General features: G+C 39.7%; 1 protein-coding gene across 3 annotated transcripts in view; it reads right to left on the bottom strand.

Moving 5' to 3' along the window:
• MACROD2 (mono-ADP ribosylhydrolase 2) overlaps positions 1-24,435 on the bottom strand; it is an 891,460-nt gene that overhangs the window by 275,836 nt on the left and 591,189 nt on the right. For all 3 annotated transcript variants that reach the window (XM_054194034.1, XM_054194036.1, XM_054194035.1), the window contains exon 7: positions 18,885-18,915. In XM_054194034.1, the coding sequence (XP_054050009.1) occupies positions 18,885-18,915 (31 nt within the window). The remainder of the gene's footprint in view (positions 1-18,884; positions 18,916-24,435) is intronic.

Here is a 24,435-nt window from a genome sequence, read left to right as displayed (position 1 = left end):
CAGTACGTTTTGGAGGAACAGAGAGGGAGGTGCTTTTTATATGTGATGTTTAATGGCATCAGTTCTTCACCGTACAGTAGAGCACTCCATACTACTTCAACACCAGCTATGTGAATGCTACCAAAAAAAGTGCTTGTGCTGGATGTTTGACTTGACACATCATTGCACTACCTCGACATTTTACGCGGTAATTTTTTAAGAGGAAGCATTTTTTCCTCCTTGCCTAGACACCGCTTCATTTCTGTAGAAGTCATTTGCCTGCCAAGAGATGAGCTCCATCCGAAAATACATATCCTTCTTTTTGTCCAGCAAGGGTCACAGTATGCCTTATTCGGTTTTACGCCACTGTATGTATCAGCAACCAGCCCATCTACTCTAAGTGCATAACTTAATTTCAGGCTGTATTGCAGCAACTCGATGAACAAAAAGTACACGGAAGCCACTAACAGCTATTCTACCCTTCCTCCCAATGCTGCACTGAAAACTTTTTTGCTTGTTCTGTTACCTGAGGTTGCAGCAATATACACAAAAGGAGACACGCAATTAGAAAGAGTTTTAGGGATTGGATTAACGGGAAAACTGGTTTAAAGCAAGGAAAAGGAAAACTTGACATTTAAACCCCTGATTCTGCAAACCCGGACTGGTTACAACTGTGCATCTCATACTCCCAATGCTCTTAGCGAGTCCCTATATGCTAAAGAGAATAGAACAAATGATTAAAGGGTAAAATAAAAAAAAAAAAATACAATCTCTTGGAAAAGCCTGACTCTTCTTCTACCTTCTTTCTGTTTTTTAGGATTCAATCACTCACCTGCTAATTAAATATACCCACGTTAGCATCCCCTTATTGCAACACTTCTCTTGACTGACAATCAGCCCCTCCATCAGCTGCCTTTTAAATCTAACAATAGCAGTTGATCAACAAAATATCCCAGATCTCATCAGGTTCTTCAGCGTGTCAAAAGATCACAGCGTTAATTGTCAAACCAGTATTTTTTTAAAAAATATGATTTCTGATAATATCTCTAATTTGCATTTCACTCACAATTATGCATTTACTGAGTCTTGCATACTTCAATCAAAAAGGAAATTAAATAACTAGTTAGTGGCACTTCCAATCCCACAAACTCAAATCCAATTTAGTCTTGATATGAACTTTAGGTCTTATTAAGACTTGTTTTAAATAACATTTTCAGCATGTGTTCTGACAAGTTGTCAGTATGATTTTTTTTTTTTTTAAATCATTATACAAGCAAATGTGTTCTGCTTTAGCAGGTAATGGAAATCCCTAATGTTTAGAAACGTTTAACAACTGTCAACGTTTCTGGTTAGACCAATATTGGTAAATCCAGCTTTTAAAGTAAAATGATTTCATTTTGTGAGATGCCATTCTCCAGGGGAAAAAAAAAACAAACATATTTTCCATGTCATTTTGAACAACATTCAAACTGTTATAGGAGAAAGATAAATACCAATGCAAATGACAATTACTGTAGTCAGAAGCAATGTGTCCATATTTGAAAAGAAGGAGCCTATGCTATGGCTGGTTAGATCAAGCAGCAAAGGATATGGAAGACTAAGAAGTTTCTTTTGTCCAACAACCCAGTACAAATAAAGAAGATGATCTAGACAATTTAAATGCAAATTTCTTACCACCTGTCAGACAAGTGAGATTAAAAGACCTCCACTTAAAAACCAGACATCTCCAATCTGAGTCTTTAAGTGAAAATTGACCTCCCACCTCAATTTCCTTGTAAATGCGGCCACGGGGCAGCAAAAGGGGTGGTTCATTCCAGCACTTTATTAAATTTAGCTTGTGTGGATGCTCAGCATGAGATGACCCACACTATGCCTAGGGAAAACGACACTTTCGAGGCAGATCTCCATGCTGCGGGCAAACACCACCAGTCCTCGTGGAAACATGGCATCCCAGGTAGATTAGCGGCCAGCATACGGAAGAGCATTTAAACTTATTGGATGGAGAAATATCATTGATTATTAAGCAATGACGAAAACTAAGGAAAATAAAAGACCTTTAATTAGGGCAAACGTAAAAAGAAGGTGTGTCAGTTCAAAAGAGCTTTTTACATAACCGAAACTGAATGGAAGTGTTAAGAGTCGAGCTTATGGAGCTGCTTTAGCAAATGTGATTTCTGTTAATTTTATCAAAGGGTCCTCTCTATATACACAATTACATTCAAGATCGCTTGCATCAACATGATAGCTGCACATCTCCAGATTGTAAAAAAAAAAATACCCCTGCAATACTGAGTTGGATGAGGATTATTTCAGTGGATTATCATTATGCAGACATCACCCTCCACAGCACAGTCTTCCCCACATCTCAGGGGACAGAAACTAGTGAAAAAAAACCTGCAAGGAGGAGGGAAAACTGTTACCGTATAGGACAAAATCTAGAGAAGTCAGCGGAATTCAGGCAGATTTACAGAGGTTTTACCTCAGCTTTCCTCACAAGACTTACCCCGGAAGGGGAAAAGAGCACCTCCCAGCTCTAGGCCTTAAAACTGAAAAAAGGCATTTCACAAACTCACCTCCTCGCACTGCAGAGATCATGGAGAAGACGGCAAAGAATGCGTCTAAGCTAAAACAAAGCACTGTAGTATCTTCTAGTCCATAGCTAAGTTTTTGCTCTTGTACTGCGTGCGAGCGCCGAGGTGCCGGCGGGAGGGGGCTGCGGGGCCTCTGTGAGGAGAGGCCGGGGCTGCCCTGAGCCGGACGCAGCCGGTTCCAGCCGGTTCCAGGCAGCTCCAGCAGCCCCACAGCGGGGCGCGGCCCAGACCCTCCGCAACGCCTGCCCTGCGGCGCCCTAGGGGAGGCTGGTTTTATAAAGGGCAAAACAGCACCCAGCAGCGAGGAAAAGAAAATAAAACGTGAGAAACAGCCCTCGAGCCCCCCTGGCAGGAGGGGGTGGGGAGGTTTTGGGTTGACTCAGCCTGGGAGAGAGGGGGCACAGGGAAGGCCTCTGTCTCTCATCCAATCCTATTTTAACTGTCAATAAATTAAATTAATTCTCCTCAAGACAAGTCTGTTTTGCCCATGATAGCACTTGGCAAGCAATTTCCCTGTCTTCCTCTCGATCCGCGAGCTTTTTCATCTTATTTCCCCGTCCCCGCCCCCCCCAGTCCTGCTGAGGAAGGGGAGAGTAAGAGAGTGGCTCGAGGCAGCCAAAGTCAAGCCACCATGCACCACAGATTTCTCTGTTGTAAAATATCCTAACTATTCTATTTTCTTTTCACCAAAACACACAATTTGAAAGACTGCAAAATTAAGTCACAATAACATGCAGAAAAAACTATAAAAGGCAGAGAAGGGAAATTCAAGGCATAAGAGTACTCATGCTGGTGAGACCAGCATAAGAGTTTGTCCAAAACCAAAGAAGTATTTTGTGGGAATAAGGGAGCAATTCTAGTTAGACTTCTCTAGTTAGATTTAAAAAACTGACAGACTGCCATTCTACAAGAAACAAGGTTGATTTTTATGAATGAATTGCTAAAGAAAGGACCTCCTCAACAAAGCAAGAAAACTTACAGTACTGAAGAGTCAAAACCAATGGGAACAATATCTATGATTATTTGAATTATACATATTTATATGAGCTTTGCAAAATAATCTCTTGCAGCTTGATGCTTATGCAGATAAAAGCTACTGAATTTACAGTAACTACCTAGAGACAGGAAAAGAGTAACAAACTTTGTAGTGTTGTGCCACTGAAAGTCTGAACATTATTACTTTAAATTATTTCAAAAAGCAAACAAAGGTGCAGTTGCTATCTAAAATAGTTAAGCAAACTCTAAACAAAACAAATTATACTAACACTGTAATAGATACTAATCAAGCCATGTTAAAACCACCACACGTCCAGCACTCAGTTTTTTAATAACTTAAAAGTATTCTAGGAATAGAGAAAAAGAAGTAGCAGAAATCCAAATGAAAAAAGGATCTCCAAAATTCAGAAGGGTTAAAGAAGGAGGTTTTGTATCCCGTAGAAAATAGGAGATTACAACTAAACCTCTAAGACACAAATGAATTTGAACAAACAGAAAGACTAATTGCTACAAGGTATCTGAGTTCATGTAAACACCAAAAGAAGGGACATTAATTAAGAAATCCCTTCCCCAGTAGAAATTTGGGAAAAATTTCCCTGTACAGAGAGCAGAAAGGAGAAAAAAAAATGCTGGGGATAGCATTTGTAGAGACTAGCTTATGTAAACAGTTTCAAAACTGCTCAGAACACTATTTGAAGAAAGAGGTAGCGTGCAATAATAGTACTAAGTCAACGGAGGAAACAATGAGAGTGTGAACTTCTGGGACGTTTCTTTTGCTGAAATTTTAATATGGATCTGATGGTTCCCATCAGATTCTACATACATGTTCTGTGTATATACGAGTGGGATAATACCATCAGCTGAAAATAACTGATGATTCAAAAGGATTGAGGTACTTTTGAAAATTCAGTAAACAAATTAAAAAAGCCCACACGCTAATTTTAACAAAGCGAGTTCAGAGTGTGGAAAAATATCACCTTCTAAATCCAGTTTTAACAAATAAAGATGCTACTGCCTCAAGCAGCTCATCTCTGTTCCACAGGAGTTACTCCACACTCAGACCTGCTGGCCGAAATGTTTGTGTGAACATCCTTTGCTTTGGTCCAAATCAAGCAGGATGGGTTAGCTTCAATCTAGGTTGCCAGAGTTTTGTTTTCTTTTCCAGTCACGTTCATTGGGATTGGAATGGATTAGCAGTCAGTCACACAGTCAAGCAGACAGACTGACAGACCTGAGGAGGTTGTGACTCCTGACACGGGGTGACTGAGGGAGCTGTTGGAGGGCAGGCACCCTCACAGCAGGTGGAACTGGAATAGTCAAATAGTGCTTAGATAGGATTGCTTGGATGTTTTGGTGGTGGTGGCTTTGGGTTTTTTTTAAAAAGCAAAGTATCTTTTCAGTAAGTGCAGCCAGCGAGTATTAATGTGATATTGTCTTAAGCGCTGAAAATTATAGAGAGATAATTCAGAACTGGATTGAAGCACGTGATTACCTCCTAACATTTACTAAGTGGATATTTAGATCTGTTGTGAAGGAAAAGGAAGAGAGTTTCATCACCAGTTCTGACATTTTAGGGGAAGAGAGGAGCCTTATAATGTAGAGATCCACAGACATTAATGTATTTAGTAGGCAGTGACAGAAACAAGCAATAAATACAGAGTAACCTAAATAGCAGGGATCATACATTAAAAGTTATAAAATTAAAACTACACGTGAAATTCAGGCAGAACCATTTTGTTTAGTAAGTAGAAAACCAGTAAAATATGTTGACAGTAAGAGTCATAAAAACAAATAATAAAAATAAGTAGATTAAAAAAAATTGTGGAGGTAAGAGAAAACTTAAGACACCAAGAATGATGAAGTGTGGAGCCAAGGCTGAAATATATTCAGTGCAAATATCAAGGTGACCTCTCCCTAGCTGGAAGCTTTGATACTGTGAAACTTCAATAATTTGTGAAAATTGGTCTATTAAGTAAACATAATTCATTATCCAATGTAATTTTTTTAAAGTATATAACCTCTTGAAATCATACGTAATTTAAACATAATATATGTTTATGAACTACAAGTCTATGTTTTATTGGCATAAGTGCTGGTGGAGAAACATTTCTATCTATTCCTTTTCAGAAAGTGTTTGGCTCAGTTAAGGTCAGCACAAATGCCATGTAATCAACACGGGAAACTCAGAAGAAGGTCAGCCACTAGGAAAAAGAAAGCTTGAAAACACGCAACAAGCTGAGAAAGGATTTGGATGTTAATTCTTTACTATCAAATGCATGAAATTACACAACTAGAACGTCACTGTCTGCCTTGGTAAGACAGTTTTGAATATATTGGCATTATTAAAGAAATTCAATAGTAGAGAAGTTAAATATTTCCAGTGTCGCTTCTGCACAAGTTTGAAAAACATCAACTGAAAAGATACATGGGAAGTTGCTAAAGCCTTGTGTGTGCACATAAATTAAACGGCTAGAGATTCTTGGACATTCAAGTTTGTCAATAGCATATTTTCTACTTCTTGGTTGCCAAGCATGGCAAATAAAATCACTGCTTCCGATTACCTATATTCAATAAAACGGTGACAATTAAACAGGCCATACAAAAGCAAGACCGGTATAAGATTCCACAACCCAAAATCCTCATCAGGAGTGACACAGAAGCACTGCCAATATGCACCCTCATTACCTTCATCACGGCTGAGAGCTTCGACTACAAGGGAGCTTTAAATCTCACATCTTCCTTTGTGAAGATCCTACTATACATCAGTAAACTATTGCTTTACTGAAACTAGTAAATTATACCTTATGAAGTAAACAGCAAAATAAAACTAGATTCCTAGAGCACTGACCAGCATGGTCAGCATTTAAGTAGCAGCACTGTTTTCTTCTATGTTGTATTTAGTACTGTGGAAAATGCAGCGACTTTTCCTTTCTTTCTCACATTGGGAACTAGGCTTTGTTTCTCTAAAAGGGACAAAAATCATCTTCTCTTAAATAAGTAATGCCTGTTTAGCAACTGAATTGTTCTTTTCTCTCATTCCTAAAGCCAGGAAAAAAAAAAAACCAACAAGAAAACAAAACAGAAGACAACAATCAGCTAGCAAATAAAGCTCAAAATGTTGTTGGCCTTACAGCAGTAATGTTCCTAATGGCACTCGGCTAAGAAAAAAAAAGTTCTGAACTCATAATGGTCTGCTATATTGTGTTTACTAGCTACAACAAAAAGAATGGTTAAAAACCTATCAGTGGCATAATGTTTAGCACCTATTATGGACACAAATATAACTACCTTACAGTAATTAAAGGCATAAGAAAATGATTAATGTTCTGAAGCCATAAAACTGCATCAGTTGAAAAGCTATTATGATTGCACCATCTACAGCTCACAGCCTACACTGGGCAATTTACACCGATACGCATTCTGCATAAAACTGATGCTCATTTTTTTCCAACGTTGGATAATGAACTGGAACATAAAGTTTACGCTACGCACCACACACTGGTCACTGCTGGTACAATCGATTCGCTCTTATCCTAAGGATGCAACTATATTTTGGGGGTTTTTTTGTGTTTGGGTTTTTTAAGATTAGGTTTTAGATCGCCCTATTCTGTATTATTCTTATCAGAATGGCCAACAATTCACACTCATCTTCTCCATTTTAGAAATACGCTTTTGATCATAAAAACTGAGAAACAGGAAAACGGATACAGAAAACATGTTACCCGCTTGCCAGCTGGAATAATGTGCTGACAGTTGTACTGGCTCTTCTTTAGCTCAGCGATGTCTGAACCAGGCTCTCCCCATGCAGGATCAGCATAACATTACTCACATTGAACAGTACCTTCCTCAACAAGTAACCTGTAAGTGCTACTCAATTTGACTAAGCAAACCAGAACTTGTTTTTTGACAGAACAAGTCACAATATGTGATGAAAGATGGTGTTTTCCATATGGGATACTTCCAGCTCCTTGACAGTGAAGGTTTAATGTTCTTATTCCAGAGGGAAATGAAAATAGAAGGGGACAGAAAGTCTTCCACTGCCACAGCATCACATACAGTAAGTTATTACCCTATAAATAGCATTATACATTATTTCTGTTAAAGGGTTCTTTCAAACGTCACAGAGAGAAGGGAAGGGGGGGGGGGGGGAGTGACATGCCGCATTGTCCAAAACTAAATTGGAAAATGATAGATACAGTTTATCATCTAGTAATATATAGGAAAGCAAGCACTCCGCATATAAGTAATGTTTTGAAAGGAATAAAAAAAGATAGAGACACAAATCATTTTAAAATCAGACTTTAAAGTAATGTTGCTTACAATGGGGTAGATACTCTTTCAAGAAAAGTAAGATAACAAAGTCATTTCTGCTCAAAATGAACATTATAAGAAAGGACATTGGACAGATTTCTTCTCTGCTGAAGTCAATGAAGTTAGAGTCAAAGCGAATAGGGTCAATTACAAAAAGCTACATCTATATTCCTCTAAATGCAATGGAATATTTCACAGCTAGTGCAAACCACTATAAGCTTCTCTGAAACCAAGGTATATTGATTTACTCCAGCATGAATTTAGCTGTTTCCACTTTAGTTACCAGATGAAAACCTAAAGTCATAGCAGTAGATAGTATAAAGAACATTATTATGAGTAGGTCCGTTAAAGTAGGGTCTCATATTCCAAATATAACCGTAGAACTGCACACATGCCGCGCCGTTCCAAGAATTGCGTAAGAAGCTAAACTCACTAAAACATCTACCAAAAGATCTCAAGTTTTTTCCATAGCTGACAGTCTGGTTCTTTAGACTGATGTTCTTTCCTTCCCATCTGGAACCAGCCTAGGTCCTATTCCCTGGGACAACTTCACAGGCTAGTTATCATTACTCAGACCTGCTAGCAACAATCACTGCTGTGACAGGCTTCTTGTGCAGTAGCCATAACACATCCACCCAAACCAAGGAGCTGTTTCGGTTCCTGTGGGATCAGACACAAAAAAAAATAAAAATAATCACTTCTCACAACACAATTTGGGTTGGGCTCTCTCCAGGCATCTTGTAAGCCACGGCACAGTGACTCTTCCTCCTCAGGACTAATCCAGGTGATCCCCATCCCACAGCAGTGATCGACGAGGTGCTGGGTGGCACTCAATAACCTTTATCATACCCGCCAAACCCTCGCGCTGAGAATGAACAGTTTGTTTATGGGTGCTGCTGGTGACAGGCACACCAACAAGTCCTCTCGTTCAGTCTAACAGGGTGAATTGAAAGATTAGTCTGTCATGCCAGCATGAGGCCTCATTTTTCTTCCGTGCTACATAGGTCGCCCCCTTCCCGCAGCCTGTATTTGATTGTGATTAATTTGTCAAGGCTGGCTATAGCATGGAAATGAAGAAATGGATTGCCAATTACAGTTAGTCTTCTCACAGAATACCCCTCGAACCAGTGCTATTCTGCTGTAGTGACAGCTCAGAAATAAACTGAATTCAGCTCTATTGAGCAGAAACCTAACTCAAAGTGTATTTTAAAGCAGAAGGTGACTTTTCCCACCCTCCCTCTCTAACCAGCTCTATCAGTAAATGGTTGACTTCTATCCTGCCTGGCAGGTACACAAAAAGGCCATCCACATTTATTTTTGTAGTCACCTTGTTAAGACATACTGAACTTCTGACTTAACACTCTTCAACAAGGTGCACGTTTGTTTCTGAACGTCTCACCCTGAGTAAGCCTGAAGGGGAATTTAATATGTATACCATTACTGCTAAGTAAACAGAACCAGCAACGATTCTGCTCTGTAGAGAAGCTCTTAAAAGCATTCAAACTTTCTCCTGAACAGTACTCACAGAAAGGTAGGTTTTTACCTCTTGCTGTATTTCCTCTGCTGTAAACCTCATGTGTTCTCACAAGATGTTTAATATTTCATTGATACATACAACTAGCTTAAATTGAATAATCAGATTCTGATAGATTCATCAAATAGGAAACAATTCCACAACAACCTGATTTTTATTAAAAATTATTAATATGGAATTTGAGAAATAATGCCTCATTCCCAACAATGCACGCATACAGTTAATTTTATGTCCTGGTACAACCACCAGAAAATTACTCAAGCTGTATAAATTCATGTATACAAACCTACCATTCTATTACCTTAGAAATTCAGCTTAATAAAAAATAGATCTTTTTTCCCTCAAGAAAATTCAGACCACTGCAATAGATGCTTCCTTCCATTGTTGTAATTCATTGTATTTTATACTATTGTCTTGGGTATCGCATCTTCAGACAGAAGAAAGGTGAACGTGTTTCCAGCAGTCAGCAGCGCACAATGGCTTTAAACACATTCTGAAGACAAAAAGGCACCACTCTCTCCCAGACCCAAGGTGGCCTTCCATTACCACCACCAAGACCTGCGGTGTGCAGAACTGCAGAATACGTCTTTGTAAATAGGATCCTGGCTTAAAAACGGGATTAGTCATTCATTACACTGAATCATCCGACTTTGCTATTCTTCTTCTGCCTCAGCGGCAGTTGCCCTTTCCAATGATATATGGTAGCATTCCTGTCTAACAAAGATGCAGAAAAAAGGACAACACAGTGAGCGACCCCTTGGAGGCAGACACACCTTTAAATTGTCTTTCAGGTACTTCGGCGAGACTCTCAATAGCAAGTCTATTCGGTTGATCTTTTCTTTCGTTTCAGAAGAAAGAGAAAGTATTTCCCCTAACAGCAATACATTTTTACCTTTCACAGGCTGCCTAAAAGCCCCGATATTCTCACACATACTTCTTCCACACTCCTTGAAGCAACCTTCAGACACCAAGCATATGAATGAGGGATGATTTTGGTAACATAGAGAAAATTTATGTATATGGTGACTTTCTGTATTTGTACTGAGGTAGTATTCAGGGTCTCCCACACTGACTAGACGCATTATGATAAGTATTGTATAATTAAACAGTAAGATACAACGTCTGCTACGGAGAACAAAAAAATAGGACAAATAAGGTCCACAATATTCTGTGGCCAGGCCAGACCAGAATATCACTGTGTGCTAGTAATAACGAAAGAATAATAGGAGCTGTCTTCCCAAGTCATTTACTAGCTAACGCAGGCACAGAATTTCTATAAGATACAGTTAATACCTTTGCATTACAACTAATTTATATACATCAGACTACAAATATTATTCCCAGTCAACTTTACTGTCTCAGGGCTTTTACAAACTAAGGACATACAAATACAGACTAGTATGCACTTTCTGTTCTCAAGGAATAAGTTTTAAGTTGTGAGCGAGATTCATTTTTAACTGAATATACTTCAAAGTTTTCATTTGTAAATGTCAGATAAAACAACTGTTCGATATTAAAATGACTGTGAGTGACAATCTAGGACTGAAAATCTTACCCTAGACGCTTTTTAGATCTTTTTCTAGCTGCTGAAGTGTAGAGAATTTGTGAGAATTTGTGTTGTGTAACTAAGATTACATACAAGACTAGTTATGCCACAGTGCACGGGTAAATGAAATCACTGCTAATACGACACACATCAGCTCTAGTGCAAGTTTTCAAACCCAGGAGTAGTTTTACAGCTGTCAAGATGATATCTATTCTTCTTTAACTAGATTAATTTTATATTAACTTCCTCCTTTCAAGGAAGCTCAGTTGCATCATGAAATTTGACTGAAACCATTAAACTAGCTGTCTGTCTTTTTACAACGTGTTTAAAACTCAGAGGTAACATACTTCATATACAACATTTTCTGTAGAAACGGGGAAGGCATGAAAAAGATGTTCTTATAATTACCAAGTTGTCACACTACATTTAATCACGAATATGGTTAAAAGACACCCACAAGAACACAGTGTTTTCCTTTTGGAAAGAAAACCTGCTTTGCTATAGCACCAGATAAGATCTCACCAAGGAATCTAAAGTAATGGTGTGATTCCCTGATACGAATCTCACTTGCCAATGAAGAAAACATGTAAGGAGCTTGGAATCACAGAAAAACCCCAGTTGGAAGGGCCATGGCACCTCTGGAGGTCATCTGGTCCAACCTTCTGCTCAAAGCAGGAACAATTTCAAACTTGCATGATGTTACTCAGGGCCCCGGAGAACCCCAAGGGAGCGCATCTTTGTCTTTACTTCTGAATGCTGACTTCTCAGGATGAAATATAAATGTAGAAAAGTAGTCATGAATAGCAATTTACACACTTAACTGGTTAATTTAATTATCTGAATAGGTATCCAAATGCTTAGACTAGTTGCGAGGATCCTCTTAACTCTTTGAGACAGTTATTTTTAAGTTACCTTGGGCCAGTTCATTCCTTTATATACATTTAAAGCTAAATAAAGTGAAACTGCATAATTTTGAACTTGGGCATCGTTCTGCTGCTGGCTTCTTTTGCGATGCTGTGGGACATTCCATTCTCGTTAAAGCCAATGCAAATAGAGGAACTCACTAACTGACTGGGCTCCAAGTTTAGTTTGACAGACATGCTTTCTTTCTGGGGGAAGGGGCAAAATTACATCAAAGTAAGTTTTTGGATAGTGGTAATTGGGCCTTTTACCAAGAATTATTTTGTACTTCATGTATCATGTTAATTTAACGTCTCTAGGACCAGGTCCGTATATCTTTATTTTCTTACCTAAATTCATTCCTTAACAAATTAGCTTCTAAGAGCTTTAGCTTTTCCTGATTGTAAAGCCAGAGAACAAACACATAGATTATCTTATTGACATTAGCCAGGAAAATTTAGAAAAGGGAATTAAGTGATACTGTTGGTATGTAACAATGCGGAGTTTTAACTTTCATCGTGGTAACGGAGACATTCTTAATCCTTTGAACAGAAAACCACAAATACCAAAACAAACATCATATCTGCCCAGCTGAAGCCCTGTTTGTGATATCAGCAATATGTTTTCTGAATACCAGAGATTTTTTCCAACTCTTTTGTGCTTTGCAGAGTAGTTTGCCTCAGAAAAAAAAAAAATACAAAAAGTGAAAGGAAAAAAGAGGAAAAGCACCCAAAGTGCAAAGTGTTTTTGATGCCTTTGGAGAGGCCACTGGCTTTTCTTCAACAGTCTGCAGATATCTATATAGTCCACTGCAGGAGCAACGAGACATGAGCCATGCTAGGAGCTTCGAGATGTAAGCCACCATGAAAGAAGAGCAAGAGAGCACACAAACAATTGTTTCTTGTAGAGTAGAACCAGGACAGTGAGGGTTAAAGACCGTGGGCAGAAGTTGCAAAATTGAAGGGGGCAATTAATATATGCAAATATAAACTCAGTCAGTGAGCCTAACAAAGGAGCCAGGCTTTACAAAGCCTTAAGTTCTTCATAATTCTGCCCATTTTGAAAGAAAAAAAAAAAAAGTAACTACGTAGACTCTCTATCTCTTCCTAAAAAGAAAAGGAAGACGACAAAAAGCAAGGCCATGAGGCAACTGAGTATTCAGTGTTCAGTCTAAGCTCTCAAAGGGAAATTTTTAGAGACAGTCACTAAACACCATTTTAATGAAGGACAAGATTTGTCCTCTAGTATTCAGGGGAAAGGCTGTAAAGTTGGACCAGTCAGCAAGAACTTCAGAATAGACAGAATTCTAGACAGTCTAACTACAATACCCATAAAATTTGCACTGAAGAAGTGAGCTTATTAAGTCTCTCGTCTGGAATCGAGTTTGAGCTTCTCCCTGCTAAGTATGTCATAGGAATGTTAATTTTAGACTGTTGAGAGCTCATCGATTTACACTTTCCAGTAATAATTTTTTTAGTATTTAAAATATGGGAAGAGACCAATTAGTATCATGGACACTGCACTGTCTGAAATAAGAACACTGTTAAATAATGCATGCAACAAATTTTTATACAAGTAGTAATTAGATTTCTAGGATTATTTGAATATTATAATAGTCATTTTGTAGCTGTTACTATTATTAATTTTAATAATAATCTCAGTTAACTGGTGATCAGTCCCAAAAGAAGCAACAAAAAATGAGCTATTATACATCTTAATTTTTGCTAAAACATTACATTACACAAATTACAGAGTAAATAACAAAATGAAATTAACTTCCCAATGAGTTACAAAAAATGACTGTTAAAACCACACAGTGGTGTCAAAAAAGTTGATGTAGTCTGAGTTGAGGGATGAGGAGCTGCTGATCAGGTTAAAAAAAATTAGCCTAGTAATAAGAGACAATCTCCTTAATGGGAACTTTCCTTGTGTGACCTACTGGATTTTTTTTCTTCCCTCCCTCATCACAGAGAATTTATATGATAATATCTATTTTCCTGGGTCACCACAGACATCATGATATTCAAACGCTGATGATTACATACAGCGTCAGGTCATCGTGATGGTTACACGGACTCAAAGGACCAGAATTAGAGATAAATACAAGACTTCTCCATGGTTACTTATTATAGATTTGTGTACAGTGCCTCTGAAAAATCTGCAGCTAACTCCTTCCTTGGAAAGATGACAGTGCAACTCTTATTAGAATTGCTCATTAAAGAAATATGTATCTTAGGAATGAAACACCAACAGAAAATGAGAAGAAACAGATGGGAAAGATGGAAATAGATCGCCTCAACCTTTAGCCCTGTGTCAGGAATTTATTCTGCCTTTGAAAACATTTGGTTTAGTCCTCTGACTCAGATTTTCAGAGGGCTTTTATAATCCTTCAGTAGCGCACCTGTCGGTTAATCCCTTGTTCTAATCTATCTTGGATCACCTCACGGGGGGAAGAGCTGATGGATACGCTCCCAGCCCTCTGCGGACTGGCAGGATGAATTGTTCTTTGGATACTGAGGAGGACGTGCTGGAGGTCAGGACAGCTGTGACATGAGCTGGCACTCGACCAGGGGACCTCTCTCCCCAGATAAAGACAAAGCAGAGCAGAGGATCTGCGATACCTCCCCTGCATCCTGCTTTGAGCACGTATTATATGCTTCTATACACACTGCATACTTTGCCTTTTTTTTTTTTTTCCTTTCCTTGCTTTCTAAGCTTGTATTTCAGACTCTCCTTTAGCAACACGTAATAAATTTAACCTTGCAATGTTTTGCCACAACCTGGCCAAAAGCTACAAGTAAGCGTAAGTGGCCTGATTCTAAAAGAAACAAGTCTCATTCCAATGTAATAAAGGTGTTAGAAATGCGGTGAACCTGTGTGCTTCCACTGCCTAAATCACCGCAGACATTCTGCGCTCTCACAGGTTTTAGTCTTTTTCTTTCCCTTTCTGTCCCTGCGTTTTTAGCAGAAATGCAAACACCCATTCATAACAAAACCTAAGAGCTGCCATTATTTTTTCTTTCTTACAAAGGATAGATGATAGCGTTTTAGTGAAAGTCAAGCTAAGGTAAAATATACAGCTACACTCATGTAGAGACAAAAAGAAATACCAACTCGAGATTTCTCTTTTAAGTTTTATCTTTCCCCCCCGCCCCTTTCCTTTTTCCCCCCTTAAGTTTAAAATAACATTTAAATACTTGCTTATGTTGCCAGAGAGCAGCTTATGTTGCCAACATAAGTCTCTAGGAACAGAAGCCAAACCCTGTATTACTGTAAAATAACAGTAAGAAGAACAAATAGGTGTGCATAGACCGTAACATCTTCAACTCCTTCCAGATGTAGTCCACCCCATAATTATCTCTCAACAGAGTACTGTGACAAACATTGGAATTCCTGTCTTCTCATATCCATCGGCAGAGCCTTGTTTTAATTTTGCAGCTCATAAGGTTTGTAACACTATATCAGACATCCCTGTTCACTTTGCAGGCTGCAAACACCAGAAATTGTGGATAGCTTCTTAAAGACACGATAATGAGGTGCTCTTCCATAAAACCTACGGAAGAAAGTCACTTTTTTTTTCCTTCTGGCAGTACCTCAGACATAACAAGATGGTAATTATGGGGAAAGTGGATGTGTAAATGGTGATTCACTGTGTATAAGGTGAACGTCTGACACACTACAGCCTAAAATAACACTTTTTACCCTCTGGACTACAGATTTATCTGTAGATTATTGTTACCACTTTTTAATTTTTTAATTTTTTTTTTTTTTTTTAAACAGAGTAAAATTGCTTTGAAAAGGGAAAGAGACAAAATGTAAGAAGCTCCCTAAAAATCTAGCTGGCCTACAGAAAAGCTGTGATAAGGCTAGGATTTCACTCTTGCTCATGTTTGAGTATTACTGAACAGCTACTGAGGATCCATGGCTTGATACTCCGATACCTCCCCAACGATATGGGAGTGACACGAGTCCTCTGTACTCCTCCTGAAGCAGTTTTGTTTATGAAAACTTTGTGCTCGTGTTACAAAGGAAAGCATTTATGACAACAGAAGAGAGTAACCCAGGGGTCCATGCAGATATAAGTCTTCGCAACCTTTGTTTTCTTAGTCTGATTATCAGTTTATAAGCATATTAGAGGTGACAGTGATCTCTTAGGAAAACATAATGCCTCTTTTCCTTTCTTCTCTAAAATGCCTGTGGGTAGACCCTTACTTGTTTTGCACTCCTTACAAACATTCAGCATTGGTTCCTTTCTACTTCATTTTTTAAAGATTTCATCCCTCATTTGAAGCTATCAGACTTCTAAAAGAAAGGTCCCTCATGAGTGAATTTGTTGCCAGCGCTCTTTAAATAGGAGCACATTAAAATCAAAGTTTTGACTCCTGGCACAGTGTCTTAATGGCAAATGGCCTTCTCGGGGCTTTAACTCGTTCAAGCTGGAACATCCGCAGTGCTATGGGTGGAGATGGAGCGTCAGGGAAGTGTTTGGGAAGGAAAGGCAGACTTTTTCTCTATCCAACACCCTCTTATGAAATGCAATCTGCCCTCGGCCAAAACCTCTGGAAGGAGGTTTGCTTGCTTGTGTCTTCCCAGTTTCCTTTTTATGGGAGAAAAGGAGTTTGCATCGCTGCAGAGCACAGGAAAGGATTGCTCTCCAGAGAAGCGTGACTACTCTCTCCTGATAACAATAGAACAGGGAAGCAATCTAAGCATTTACAAGAATTTGGAGCAGAAAGCAATCCAGATTCTTAAATCGGACACACGCAGTTGATCTCTTGCAAATTTGTCCACTTCCATTTGGAGGTGAAACCCAGTTTTTAGCCAAGCGTTTCTGAAGGGAGAGCATTTGTTCGTATAGATCTGAGGTGAGAAATCAAGGCTGCATGTTCATTCAATAACATTTTATTGGGATAGCCCAGTGCTAACCGCACAATGCATAACGCAATACTAATCAGCTAGGCCACCAGGAATGAAGCTGATCCACTCGCTTGTCTAGACACTGACTTTAGATAAAGGAATGTGTATGTGTAGAGTGGGAAAATCCCAACGAACCAGAAAGATGAAAGCATAGCTTTGCAGGTTTTGGGTGTGCTTTACACGTCAAACACGTCACGTTGCCTAATTTTAGCACTGCAATTGCTATCAAACATTCTTGAAAATATTGACACCTGATGCGGGGTTGACTGTTTAATTACTACTCTCAGGCAGTACATCAGAGTCTGGAAAGAAGGTTCTTCCTCCTTTCCCCCAAGCTAAGTATTTTTTTCACTGAGGAATAGAAAGTATTTATCAAAACATAAACAGTAAAATCAATTAGAGATTATATCCCCAAAACAAACAAACAAAACACGGCCTCAGAAAACCAGAGTATTTTAGCAGAAATGTGCCTTAATTCACTTCCAAAGGTGAAAACAGCAAACGATTACTAAAATAGCACCTGCCACAGCATATAATGTTTCAGGAATGCCACAGCTTTCCAGTTAAAAATCAATGCTACCTTCAAGAAAAGCATCCATTGCCTCAGGAAAAGAAAACTCAAGATTCCTACCAGAGATCCTTTCCAATTTTCTTTATTGACTTCAGGGAACCATATTCCTCACCTGCTGAGACTTTTTCTATTAACTAGGCCAATTCTAAAATAAAACGAACTATTCTTATTTGTACATTCCACTTCCTAGTAATTTCCATGTACCATGTCTTGCCTGTTTTCGTAATCTAATACCAAAATTGTGCCTATGTTAAAGAGCAAGATTTAAGCCAAAGAGTCAAGAACTAAAATGCAGAGCTCCCCCAAGAGTTCAAGAGGGCGACCTGAACTGAGGACCAAGGCCGAGCTTTATCTGAAACCTGATTCATATTCAGTGGCTTCTAGTGTTTGTGGAAACGGCATCTGCATGTTCTTCTGCAATAATGAAATTGCAGTTTAAGTAGAAAAGGATGCAGCACCCGAAGTAATTTAGATTCTACCTTCTGAAGCCTAATTCAGATTTACAATCATCAAACAATCAATTTTAAATAAGAGGTCCTTGAAAAAGAAGAAACAACTCTAAATATTCCTGTCACTGTTTTTTCCCCTGCATCTGCAGTACCTGATTAGTCAAAACTCAAATTAACTTAACTAAAAGTTGCTGTATGTTATTTTCACACAGCAGCAGCACCGTCATACTATGGTGGTACGTGATGACTGCATTTTTTTTTATTTACTGCTGCTTAGCTTGTTTCTCTGAAACCCTTGAATTGTACAATAATCCAACCCACCACCATTTGTATGCATTTATTGAATATGAATGAAAGAAAAATCAGCCTATGCTATTTTTAAATGAATTTTTTTTAAATTTGCATGTTCTCTCATAAATTTCTCCATATTTTTTCTAAATATTGAACAGCTTATCTTTTTCTTCCTTCAAATATCATGCCCACTTTTTCCACAATGTCAACCATAAAGCAGCTGACTATTAGTGATGAATTGCCTTAAGATTACAACAAAGCAAGTGACAAACTTTTATAATAACCCTTTCCCTCCAGCTCTTCAGGCGGTATTAATTTGCATGTAAATTAATAAACTAAAAATGTGGAAGCGCAACTCAAGGGAGCTAAGACAATTTCATGTTATTCTAGCAAGTTTGCTGGAGGAAAACGTACTTTTTGCCCATCTTGGGCATTGAGGAGTCTTGCTTACTTGCCTCCTGGATAGAAAATTTTGCCAAAACTCTATTTTTCCCTGTTGAAGTCACAGCAGCGTGTTTAAGAGTCACCAGAGCTGCAGAAGTGTGATCCTACTTGCGGGCCTCGGCTCACAGGCTAAAGGTTGTGCTAAGGGCTGCACAGCAGTACTCCACTTAGCAGCACACCAGTATCCAGTCACAGTCAAAAGCTTTGGGTCTCCGTTATTTAACACAGTATAAATAGATTTGCAAGCCGAAATGACTGAGGAGACATCTGATATGAAATATCACCGTTTAAAATAGTAGTAATAGCAAAAACAAAAACTGAGTTAGCAATAAGTGACATCTAAGGTCTTACTCACCGTAAATTCCTGTTGAAATACAGGGAAATGCCTGTAAAACAAAAGAAAAAGAAAAAATAATCAGTGGGATTTCGGTTTGCTGAACTTTTTATCAAAAGCAAAGGTATTTTTAAATGCCCGTTTTTCAACACCTAGAGATTACATGTTGTAGCCTTCACTGTTACGGCATTGAATTCACAGGCGCTTTTGTGTCATTATATGAAACATATTCCATATGTTTTCCTTGCTGCCACGTTAATAAAGCCACATTCTTTTTCTCATCTTGAACTATGAGCAACGTTTGAACCCAGAATCATTATTAAAACTGCCTTTTGAGCTAAAAATTAATGCCATGAGCTAAAAATTAATGCCGTTAAGTTAGTATGGTAGAAAAAAGTCATATTCTCTGGGTAGAGTGAGACAATGTTTCTTCAGTAGTAAAATAAGCTTGGACAACTTAAACTCTGCCGTGCCCTCCCCTGCCTCTTTGCCATGCCCTCCTTCACTACAACCTCCTTTTTTGTTCCAGAGCCTTTCATTTTTAACCTCAGTTCTTGCAGACGTGTGGTTTGCGGTGTGACCCAACACAGCCGTATTGGTACAAGTCAAAGGCTTGCAAACTGGTGCAGGGAGAGGAACTAAGAAGTGCTACGTGAAAAGAAAGGGAACATTTTTTGGGTCATCTTGGACACCAAAGGAAACACATTGAGCAACAAAAAGATGGTTATATACACTGTGCCAGCAAGAACGACAATTTACATTTCTCCTAGCTGTACGTGTTGTCTAGAGATTTGCCTTTCTGTGAGCCGGAATCAGTTTTCCACCAGGAGAAACCAAAGCCGTACTAGCGACGTGGTTTCACAAGAGAGAGGATTTTCTTTGTGCGCAGTTGATATGTGATATCACCTCTGCCTCCCACCTCTGGACTGACAGCGAACACAGCTCAAAGGTACAAGAGCACCTGGGACCAAAGTCTCAAATATCCACCCTCAGGCTCCCTCCAGATCCCCTGGCGATGAGTCATCACACAAAAGAAAGGAATTCTTCTTTACTTAATCACACAGGAAAACATTATTCAAAGCTAATGCTTGCTTTATATTTAACCAGGGAATTAATTAGGGAATGGTGATTAAGAAAGGAGAGGTCTAATGGAAAGAATACATCCTCCCCTCCCCTCTGAAAATACTTAAGTAAAATAAAGTGGGGGAGAATTATAGTCTTATTCCTTCTCACAACCACTACAACTTACATCCTGAAAAATACTTAGCTTTGTAGTTTGTACCCAATAAATCAATGAATCAGCTCTTTAAGGAAATGAGGAATGGAGCAGAAAAAAACCCCAACACACACGGTTACAGAGCTCAGGCTCAGGTGGCAACAGATGCTCCAGCAATAAGAGCGGTATAAAGGTTGATTTTGTCCAGTTTAGCAAGAGATTTTAAAATTGACCACTGTTGAAGTTTCACATATTAAGGTAATTGCTCCAAACCAGTGTTTTGTTTTCCCTTTTTTTTCCACGACTCAAGAAACAGCATGCGCTTTAGATACTCTTATCGGCCACAGAACAAATTACGGAGGATTCTGGTTCCTTCTGTTACTGGCCCTACTACTCCAGGCAAGGGGAAACAATCCTCCAAGCACCACAATGACTTCAGATCCCCACAGGGGTGGCAAAGCCACCCGCCTGGGGGACCACGGGTTGGGGAGGCTCTTGGTGACCTTGAAGGGATGTACAGGACCGCTGCACTACGGGACAGGCTCAGCACACACTGGCTCCGGTGTTTACCGAGGCCACTGGAGCCCAGTGCCTGAAGAGAACCTGCAGCTCCAGGGGACTGGGCTGCTTCCGCAGCTCTGCTCAGAGAGGAGGTGGTTAGACAACGGCATTTTCGGCATTGCAGACCCTTGTCGCATTTGTTCATCTCAATTCACAGAACACACTGCTCTGGGGCTGTTCAGCAAGCTTCAGCTAGCAATCTGCGCTAGCAATCTGCGCGTCGTGCGTGTTTCTTAATACCTACTTTGAAATTACTGCGTAGACACATCCTCATCGTTACCTTGATTTCAGTTTCTGTCACGCACCTGAAACATATCTGTATGGAGCTACAAGAGTCTGTAAAATCCCATCAGGCTCCTTCCGAATAGCAGTCTGTGCCATAATTTAGATGAGCTCTGCCCTCTCCCTCATTCAGAGATGATCACGGCCTATAACCAGCAGATGTAATTTTGTAAAATGTGACAGTGCTTTTATTCATTCAAGAAAGGCCCGTGCCCGAGATCACATATCAACTGTGTTTCCTCTTGGCTCCTAGGGAGGCAATTTAGTCTAGATGCCAGGTTGAAATTACTGGCAGAGCAGTAATGGGGAACTCACAGCATGGATATCAACATACTACAATATTTGGCGTATGGACAAAAGATGTTAAGGTTTCTAACCTTTTCTGTGCATAATAATATCTTAATTATATATTTGATTTCAATAAAAAATTCAATTTCACAGTAGGAAACATTCATGCCTATTTCCACAATAAAACGTTTCTCATCTTAATTTGTTACCGGTAACTGCTATTTATTGACTAACCTTTAATTTCTTTGCTACTGAAATAGTGTGTTTGCTTCACTCCAGGGCTAATAAGAAATGCCGCCCTGACAGCACTCAAAACAGATACAACTCTGGAGTAAAACACAAGTAATAATGGCAAGAGCTTCCTACTACGCTGCTGCCATCATCTTGAGAAAGAGGCCAAATTAAATCAATTGCGTGAATACTGTAAGCCTGAAATGGATTTAATTCCTGTAGGAGAGGATGCGGGCACTCAGCCTCTGGTACTTTTTAATCTAATGCTTCTTTACTACGGCTACGGCAGCAGTGCTAATTAGGATGAAATGTAATGCGGTTTCATGAGGAAAATTTACAATAGTCACCACGCGGAGGCCAAGTTGGACTCTTACGACATTTCAATAAGAGGGACCTGAGTATTTAAATACTTAAGGGCTTGTCTACAACAAGGGGTTCTGGTTCACACTGAGCTGCAATGTATTAACCGCTATACATTAGATGAATACAATTGCCGTGTCTATGTGACCAGATGCCTCCTACTGCAGTCCTAATAACTGCATCCACAGAGCAAGGACTTCCTTCAAATTAAGTGCTCGGCATTCTGCACCGGCATCCCAGTGTCATTTCTGCCACAACCAAGCCACATCCAAGGTAAGCACTTTCCTCCCAGCACATAACACAGCAGACAAAAATAACATCAAACACAAATTGAGCTTTCTCTTATTTCACCGCATCACCTCATGAAAGCGGACTATCTAACTAATACTCGTGTTTGAGCACCATTCCTTTATGCAACTTCCATTACTGAATCTTCACAAAGAACTCACGGACTTTTAAAAAAAAGTCTTTGTTTTCACTAAAATTTAAAGTAGAAGCTCCTGAGCTACCTGCCTTTTTCCCTTTGACATTGCTACGAGTTACCTGTTCACAGCCTTTCTTTCTCACCTTCTCCCCCGTATTTGCCAGCAAGCGGGAAGCAGCCCTGGGTCTTGGCTTTGAGCACTGCACCAGCGCCACTGTATTTTCCATAGCGGCCAAGAAAACGACAGGCGGTTATTTCTCTTTGCCTGGTTTTTATGGACCAAAAAAAAAAAATCAACTTGCCTTCCGCTTTGAAAGACTATCCCTACAGCACCTTAGCCGCATTAAGAAATTGCAGAAGCACTAATGCCCAGACCAAAGAAAGACCTGGAGCTCCAAAAGCTTAAGTGCCAGAACACTCTCCATGTCGGATACGTAGAAACTTGAATCCTTGCTTCAGCAAGAGAAGGCCTCTCTCCTGCCACTCAGAGGACCTGATCCAAAACTCAGCCGAACTGTGCTCCAAGTTTATTATTTTTAAAGTAGGACCCAAGTTTTTGTTTTTTTCAGCTTCCTCCATTTATATCAAAATGTTACAGTAAGATGAGTTTCTCTGTGCAGTAGGCATTTTTGTCTTAAAAGTAGTATAGTGAGCACCTTTGCTAGATTGTTTGTCTTACAGTTGGTGATTGCCTCGTGAACTGGAGTGGCAGGTGAGTGGGCAGGGAGAAAATTGCTTGTTTAAGAGCAGCCCTGACAACACTGCTCTGCAGCGATTCACGAGGGCGAATGCCAGAGGGACTCTGCTGAGGTAAAGCACAGGGTTACGAGGGAAAGCTGCCTGTGCTGGAGCGAGCTCTGCTGTGTAGGGCTGAAGTACAAGTTGGGGCTTTTCGCACCTTAAGTTCCCATGCGTGCTTTCAAAAAGTTCACTGTGATGCAAATATGTATTTGTAATAACCTTATAGAACATCACAGATTAATAACGTTCTGATTTCCTTGGCACTTTACTACCTCTATGATTTGATGTGTCCGACTTCATTTACTGCCTAAAGCCTATGCTTTTGTCCAGAAAAAAAATCCATGTTTAGATGGCATGCTATGAGTATCTTTTACCATGCAACACCAAAAAGCTGTGGCATGTACATCATGGCATTATGAAGTGCTGTTATCAAAACTGTGGCACAGCGCTATGAAAGCTAAGTTTCAGCTAAACCACACAGTAAACTAAATTAAACGGTGTCAATTGTTGGAATAACAAATAATTTATTTTCACAACAAGATTTTATGATTTGAATCTAGTGGGTGGTGAAAGAGGTGTGGTGGGGAATATAGCAGTGTACATTTATCGGTTGGAGCACGTGGTTAAGACGCTACAGTGGCAGGGAACGTACAGGACCTCGGCCGGGAAACGTGAGGATGGGAGAGAGCTCGGTGTCGTTCAACATAAGGTGTTTTTCATTGCCCTTGTTTGGCTGGCGATGTGCATTTTGTAGTCCTTACTCCCTCTAGGTACGGCTGACATTTTGAGATGAATTACGGTTGTCAAGATGGAATATGAAACGGCAGAGAACGCATGGTCCTAGATGAACTTAAAGAAAACCTTTCAATTCTTTTAGTGGCGGAAAATTACATTTAACCATCAGTTGCACATGCTCCAAACCCATTGCAATCATTGTTTTCAACGTACAAGCAGAGGGATTCAAAACTGGAAACTCTTCAAAGCTCATCCATGCCCACAAACGTAACACCAGGTGTGCACAACGGCACTACTTAGCGGTGTGGCACACTCCCCACGGCATTTCAGTACGGCACTTAACAGCCAGTGCTCCTGTACCCACTTTATATTAAATCATCTCCCTTGTGCAGACCCTGACTCGTGGTTTGCAAGCACAAATAGCACCATCTACGCCCGCAGTTCAACTGCAGGATGATCTGTAGATCTCAGGGACAGCGAGAGGGACGGAAGTGCAGTACCCATCCACCCCTACATCCAGCGTCAAGCAGTGCGAGTTAGCACCAGGAGAACCAGCTCCTTTCACCTTGCCATGGCCATTAGTCTGCCGTAACTTGATTTCGGTCAGCCTAAACAGTCTGAACCCACTTGTGGCACCATTTTTCAGCGTGCACCACCTAACTTCAGTATCACTACACTGATATTGCCATTGATCAGCCAAAGCTCCTAAAAGAATTGGGTGCCTTAGATACTTT

This window comes from Rissa tridactyla, chromosome 3, assembly GCF_028500815.1.
Source record: "Rissa tridactyla isolate bRisTri1 chromosome 3, bRisTri1.patW.cur.20221130, whole genome shotgun sequence".
NCBI classification, from domain to species: domain Eukaryota; kingdom Metazoa; phylum Chordata; class Aves; order Charadriiformes; family Laridae; genus Rissa; species Rissa tridactyla.
Note: the sequence above shows the minus strand (reverse complement) of the source record. Positions and strands in the feature narration are given on the sequence as shown.